This window comes from Salvia hispanica, chromosome 4, assembly GCF_029641045.1.
Source record: "Salvia hispanica isolate PSC_SH4W2 chromosome 4, Shi_PSC_v1, whole genome shotgun sequence".
NCBI lineage: Eukaryota > Viridiplantae > Streptophyta > Magnoliopsida > Lamiales > Lamiaceae > Salvia > Salvia hispanica.
The window spans coordinates 13802501-13810016 of record NC_142695.1 but is presented as its reverse complement, the minus strand read 5'-3'; the positions used below and the strand labels follow the sequence as shown (position 1 = coordinate 13810016).

Here is a 7516-nt window from a genome sequence, read left to right as displayed (position 1 = left end):
TCACCATATCACACAATATTAATTAAGTGGAAACTATTGACCCTACTTTAATAACTTTTCTCCGTTTCTCTCACAGTTGACCAAATTGACATCCACAAAGTGCCTTTTTTTAACAAAAGGTAGTATGTAAACATATGAAATTAAAATTAACGAGAAAAATGATTCAAAATTGAAAATAGAATACACAGTTAGATACTAAATGAGTGAAGGATCAAGGTTGTGATTTGGTCTTCAACGAGTTTTAAGCAATGAAATTCACATGCATGTATCTATTCATGGCATTAAAAACAGTTAGTTCTTCGTCCGTGAATTGTTGTCCAGTTTTGTCATTTCGGTCCATCAATAAAATATTTTCTATTTTGTTTTTTTCCATTTTTGGTAAATGGACTCTATTTTCCACTAACTCGTTACACTCACATTCTATTATAAAACTAATATATAAATGTGGGGTTCACGTTCCATTAATTTTTTCCATTCAATTTTCTTTATATTTTTTAAAACTCATGCCAAGTCAAATATGGACAATATTTTGCGAACGGAGGGAGTATGAAATTAGGACACAGCATGGAAGGTACCTCGAGGGGGGGGCAATAGCCCTTATCGGCTTGTCCCTTGATGAATAATATCATCACAATACAAGCTGCGTTATGCGCACACATATTTGTAATGCAGTCAAAGCTTACATTTTCACTGTAATTCAACGAGTTGTAAACATATTTATTTATTTAATTGGTGAAGATTTGACTTTGGGGATGATATCACAATGTACGCCAATATATATTTAGACCCCCTCATTCCCAATATAGAGATTGTTTTCTATTTTAGTACTATGTCTAATAAGATTAGTCTTTTTTTTATTTTTAGTAATTACTTTCATTTTAATAAGGTGAACCCCATTTTACATAAACATACTTTAATAGTAATATTTTCTTTCTACGTTACAAATTAATATACAATAAAATTTGTGTCATATTTTTATTTTTTATGAGATGAAAGGGGTATTGAACTTTAAATTTCAATTTATGAAATGTTGATTTTCCCGTAGCTAAAGTGACATTATTAGATTAAATAAGTCATGTTGACTATAAAAATTTAATATATACAATATTTACTAAGTCTATCTACCCATTCATACAATTAATTGGGTCACTTGACTCAGGGCCACCATTTGAAATTTGATTCTATAAATAACTCTAACAAAAAATAAATAAAATAGTAAATGATACAGATTTTAATGTGCAATTAGTAAAGTAAAAGAAAAGAGATGAGGAAATATAGTAAAAATAGTATTAGTGGATTGTGGGCTCATGATGTTTAGTATTTATATTGATTTAAAATTTTTTATTTTTAGAATTAGTCTAATTTTGATGGACACACCAAAATAGTAAACCTAGTCTATTTGTTGTCTGATGGAGGGCGTCTAATTAACAAATTCTTTGATTTTTGATTATTTTATCAGTTACCTGAACATATATAAGAATATAATCAAATAATAACAATTACCGAACCGCAGCCATTAGATATGATCATATGAGAATTTGATGGCAAAAAGTAATGCCATATACAATTATAAAAATTCACTTAATTAATAATAAGGGTAATTAAGTCTCTAATTATATGTAGTAGCTATAGAATTCCTTAAATTTCTAATTCTTTCCAACGATTAATAATCATCATGAAAACGGATATTTGCATTTTTTTTAACTAAATCTTACTGTATGCCAATGGGATGTAATAAGATTCAACGCTAAATTTATGCAAAACGTCAAACCATGTACATTAATAATTATATACATCGGTAATGACATTTTAATGTGTATATAATGATATAATAACTATTTCATATAACGTAAAATATATGAATTATAGTACATTATAAGGGATAGTACATTATATAAGTTCCCTCGTAGTTGAGACGAAACTTTTCGGCACGAAGTTAAAGAAAGAGATATTGAGTGTGATAAATAAATAAATAAATAAATAAGAGAGAGAAAAAAATAAAGAAAATAAAGTAGAAAGTGAATAAAGTAGAGACAATAAAGTAAGAAAGAGTAAAGTAAGAAAGAGAAAAAAGTTACTTCCTCCGTCCATAAAAGATGTCTCACTTTCTTTTTTAGTTTGTCCCATTAAAATTCCACATTTCCATTTTTATAAGAGCATCCGCAATGGTCGGCTAGCGACCGGCTAGCCGATTTGTCGCGCTAGCCGATCGGCTAGCCGAACCATTGCAATCGGCGAGGACGAAATCGGCGAGCGGATCGGCGTGGGCTGGCCGATCGCTCGTCGCTGGCCGATCGGCTAGCCGCCATTGTGACGGCCCGATCGGCCAGCGCTATTTGTTAATTTTTTTTAATTCTTTTTTTAATTCTTTTTTAATTCTTTTTTTTTAATTTTTTTTTAATTCTTTTTTTTATTTTTGAAAAATTATATAAACGCGCTTTTCTCTATCTCTAAATTTCTGTACAAGAGCAACATCTAGCGATGAACAACAACAACTAGCCCAATACAAAATTAAGACCTAAAACAAAAACATGTCATACCGTCGGGCCGCCTCTCCGCGCCCAACATCTAGCGAGACCCCCGTTCGGCTAGCGGCAAACTATAACGGATTCAAGGCATACTAACATTTTTTTATGTATTTTTTTAATAAATTAGTGAGGAGTAGAGTGGGGCGGTGGCTCGTGTGTGGAAGCCCGGATTTTTTTTTATTATGCAATTTTTTTTTTATTTTTAGTTAATGTACTTTTTTTAAAAATAAAATTAATGAATTTTCCCGTATATGTCTCGTAAATTTAATTCGGTAATTTAATCATGATTTTAATTCCATAAATGTAGTATATTTTGAATTATTTTTATTACGGCTGGCCTATGGCTAGCCTATGGCTGGCCTAAATCTGATGTGGCAGGTGGATTTTTTAGTGTTGCTGACGTGGCAGGGGAGAGAATGGCTAGCCTATTGCTGGCCTATGGCTGGCCTAAGCACCATTGCGGATGCTCTAAAAAGTTCTCTCTCACAATAATATAAATAATATATTTTCTCTTTCCACCCACCACACAAAACAAAACCTCCTAAAATCTTGTGTCGTCCCGCAAGTGTGACATCTTTTATGAGACGGAGGAGTACTATATATGGAATGACTCAACTACAAGCGAACTTTCCGAAATAAAAAAATGACTCAACGGAGGGACTACATAACTAGTGAGTATAATGTACTTCCTCCGTCCCATATATAATAGATGACATACTTGGGGTTGACACGAGATTTTAGCATAAATTATTTTGTATGTTAAGCGGAGAGAAAATAATGTATTTATATTAATGTGAGAGAAAACATTTTTCAAAAAAGGAAATATGACATCTTTTGTGGAACAAACTAAAAAGGAAAGTGTGACATCTATTATGGGACGGAGGGAGTATATTATACGACGATTTGCATGTAAGATTGCTTTGATGTTAACACATCCCATATACCATATATTTGTTTGTTATAAAATATATGTATCGATGTATCTATACATATCACAATATTAATTAATATAGTAAATCTTCAATGGTTTCTGTGATGACCCTAAAGCCGCCTACAATAATTTTATGTCTAAAAATATAGAACGAAGTTGAAGCCATATATACAACAATGTTCATCTAAAAACTGCTGTTTAACTGAACATCGTCTACAACTGTGTTATTCGAGTATCGTGTTACAAACATGAAACACCAATTGCCTTATGCTGTTATGCATTTGTGTTTTTTGATAATTCATCTATCAGCTAACAATTTTGTTTTTGTACGTAATATATTATTTCAGTATTTTGGTTACATGGATAGTTCATTCAACGTAGATGGTATGTTATTTTATGTTGTTTAAAGTTTTTGTTTGACTGAATCATATACTGTTGCAATTGGTATTAATCATTCGTTATGTTAACTATGTTAGGATTGATTTACTATGGAAGTATATTTCAGCGAATGGTTTGCTTGTATAATGACAATTACACTCTAACCCCGTTATGAGTATAAATAATACTCACTCCGTCCCGCTTTAGCAGTCCCATTGACTTTTCTGCTCTCTTTTTGTAAAAATGATAAAAAATAGTTAATGTTAAGAAATGATAAAGTAAGAGAGACAATAATATAGATAAGACTCTTCTCTATATCATTCTCTCTCTTAATTTACCATTTCTCCTCTTTAACTATTTTTTATTATTTTTACAAAAAAATAGCAGAAAAGTCAATGGGACTGCTAAAGCGGGACGGATGGAGTATATTGCATAGCTTTGCTCATTAATTAAATGCCAACATCTATGTCTTAGAGGAAAATAATAGTACTCCCTTCATTCCAACTAAGTTGAATTATTTTTGGGACGTCTAAACAAAGTTGATTTATTTTCTTTTTTGACAAAATAACAAAACTTCTGATCACTTTTACTTTATTCCATCACGAACTTTACTCTCTCTTATCTCTCCTACTTTTTTTCTTTTCTCTTATTTTACTTTATTTTCATTTAATATATCCATTCAACACCATTTAATAATCTATGTGCCAAAAAGTTTTGACCCAACTTAGTTGGGATGGAGAGAGTATTTCACAACTGGAGCGTAAGACATTTCACAAGAGAGAGGCATTAGCACGTAGCTTATAAAGGCTGCAGTGTTAATTCTAAAGTTCCCTCACCTTGGAAAATTAACAATATTGGTGTGGTATAACAATGAAAGGATCCAACAATAAGATAAGTCCTTGATGCTAAGTACAAAGACGATTTCTCATGAAATTATTGTTTCTTCATCTTTGTAGATAACATATTAGATATGATATTGGTTATTCACTGTTTTGATTTTTCAATAGGTGTGAGTATTTTTGGGAAAAAAAGACCAACTAGATTATGGAATGTGTCAAAATTGTGTCCATGTCGATTCTAATTAATTGTTTCCCCACCTCCACATTTTAGCTATAAAGAGGGTTAAGACAAGGTGATCTATCCATGTCACTTTTCTCATTCTGCTAAGTAGAAGGACATTTAGAAGAATTTTCGCTAGAGGATCAGAGATTGGACTCCTATGAATCTCGTTTACCCATTAACAAGATAAAAGTTCTTGTTAATTATAAGAAGCTTTCTAGTGTTTTGCTTTGCTATCTTGGTTTGAAGATAACCACGGGAAATCCGTTCTTATATCATTCAAATGTGATAATGATTGTCAATCTGTTGAGATGTGGAGTATTCAAGCTTCATATAACATACCATGGTATCCTACTTACTGTGATTTCGAAAATGATTCAGAGTTGGAACCAATTATAGACAAGGTGGAAACTTTTGGATTTGGCCAGTTTGTACCATCTATAATTCTATATATAATCAATAATCTCGTTCAAAAAAAATATAGATAATGTGGAAACAAAACCTTCATTTTGGAAAGCAATGAGCTTCTCAAACACAGGAAGACTAGTCCTTATCAAATTGGTATGTATTAAGGTCATGTCTGAATGCCAAAGAGGTTAATCATATTATTCAACAATAGAGACATTTGTTTTGGAGCATAAGAGAGTGAAAAAAGGTGGTAATATGATTAATTGGGAGATCATCTAAAAGCCGATTGACAAAGGAGGACTTTAGGGTGATGTCCTTCAAAGTGATTAAAATCATTATTTTAGGTCATTTCCTTTTTACTCTCCAAACTTCATCCTTTTTCCATTTTGTCTTGCACCACTACCTATGAGAACAAACTTACAACATAATGCGTTTATAAAATACATAGAATATGCATAAAACCAGGGGGCAAAATAATGGAAATGCAATTCACATTAGTGGTGCCCTAGATAATTCCTTTTCTTACGAGGACATATGAATGATGCATTGATTGATGTAAGAGGTTGGATTGATTGTGTGAAACCATGTCATGTCTAACCCCTCCGAATTGGATGTTGAAACCAAGTTTTCTATATTTCCCTGCTACATTTGTTGTAGTTTGTAAGTCTCCTATGGAGTAGTTTGTTGGTGGGAGCTGGTGTTAATGTTTTAGCTTCTTTGTAGTTTAGCTGGTGGTGTTATCTTAATTTGTTGTTTTCTTTGTGATACATTAACAAGGTATTTTTGTCTTTGCTTTTGGGCTTTGGTGTGTTTTGCTCGCCAGTCGTTGGCTCGAGCGTTTGCTTCATAAAAAAAGTATTTATCAATCTTCCCAAAAAGTAAAATAATTCGTAATCCGATTATAGGAGGCAAAATAATTATCTAGTAGGATGTTTTCAGAAAAGAATAAGAAAAAACATATACCATCATTTATTTAATTATTTTGTTTTAGTTTTAGTTTAGGCTCTGCATAAAATTAATTTGAAAAAAAAGCATTTTGGGCCAACGGCTATTCTATAGTGTTTACTTTTTTGCGCTGAAATTTGAATAATAGGGGTTGTTAATCTAAAAAACAAACAAGTGTAACGGGAGATTCAATATCGAGAACAGAAAAACAGATATCTGAAAGTCGTGCAAAACACTTTCAGATCAAATCAATTTCGGTGGTTCTACTAAAGTTATTTGATCGGATAAAATTCAGAGAATACAGAACATTCAGATGTGTATATCGAGAGATTATGAACCAGGAGACTTGATTGGATTTTGAAGAAGATGAACCGATGCAGCTATTGACGAAACAGTGCATCCGTTGGGATTTAACTGAAAATAACTGATTTTCAAAAAGGTTTCGAAATTGCAAATTAGTCTTTCGATTTTCAGAAATTACATTTTCGGATGAATTTCTGAAACAGCTCGACCCCAGCCAGGGGCTGCCGCCCCTTGGACCCTGCTACCCCGGGGGCGCTGCCCCCGGACCCCCGTTCATCTGTTTAGGGGCTTCGCCCCTAACATCATAATGAATTCAAATAAGCGTGCACTCCGCACCTCCATACTTAAATGATGTATCATTATAACAATAACCGATCAATCAAGTTAATCCAATTACACTAAAATATCCAACATTATGTCGCCCAGAAAAAAAATCTTGGTATGCCCTTATAACAAAATTAATGTCGACAAAATGAATTTCAGATAAATCTAATCTCGAATTAGCAGAATTATCGTGGACTTAAATGATTTTCTTTTACTTCTTTGATGATCCAAATTTAAGTACTACTTCCTACGTTCATTAAGAAGAAAATATTTGCTTTACGACATGAATTTTATATAGTATTGTGTTGGAAGACATTAAAAATAGAATAAAATAAGAGGTTTGAAAAAATTTAAAAGAAATTGTTTTTATTTCAAAAAATATTTCATCTTAAATAGAATAATTCAAAAAAAGTTTATTTTTAGTGATACAAAGAAAGTATTTAATTAATAAATTTTTGTCCTTATAAGGCAAGAATCCATACGTTGTAGTATAATAAACAATTGCTTATTATACTAACCATTCTAACGGCACACTCTTATGTTAAAAAACTCACTTCACTCTCTTTCTCTCTCACTCTCACTCTACAAACAACGCCTAAATCCCCCTAAACAATTGAATTACGTCGAAATGGCCACCGAA

General features: G+C 32.1%; 1 protein-coding gene across 1 annotated transcript in view; it reads left to right on the top strand.

Moving 5' to 3' along the window:
• Positions 1 to 7402: 7402 nt before the first annotated feature.
• LOC125193229 (WEB family protein At2g38370-like) overlaps positions 7403 to 7516 on the top strand; it is a 2553-nt gene continuing 2439 nt past the window's right edge. Inside the window, exon 1 of the mRNA XM_089070152.1 lies at positions 7403 to 7516. This exon is cut by the window's right edge and continues 129 nt beyond it. Within this exon, the coding sequence (XP_088926278.1) occupies positions 7415 to 7516 (102 nt within the window). The 5' untranslated portion in view covers positions 7403 to 7414.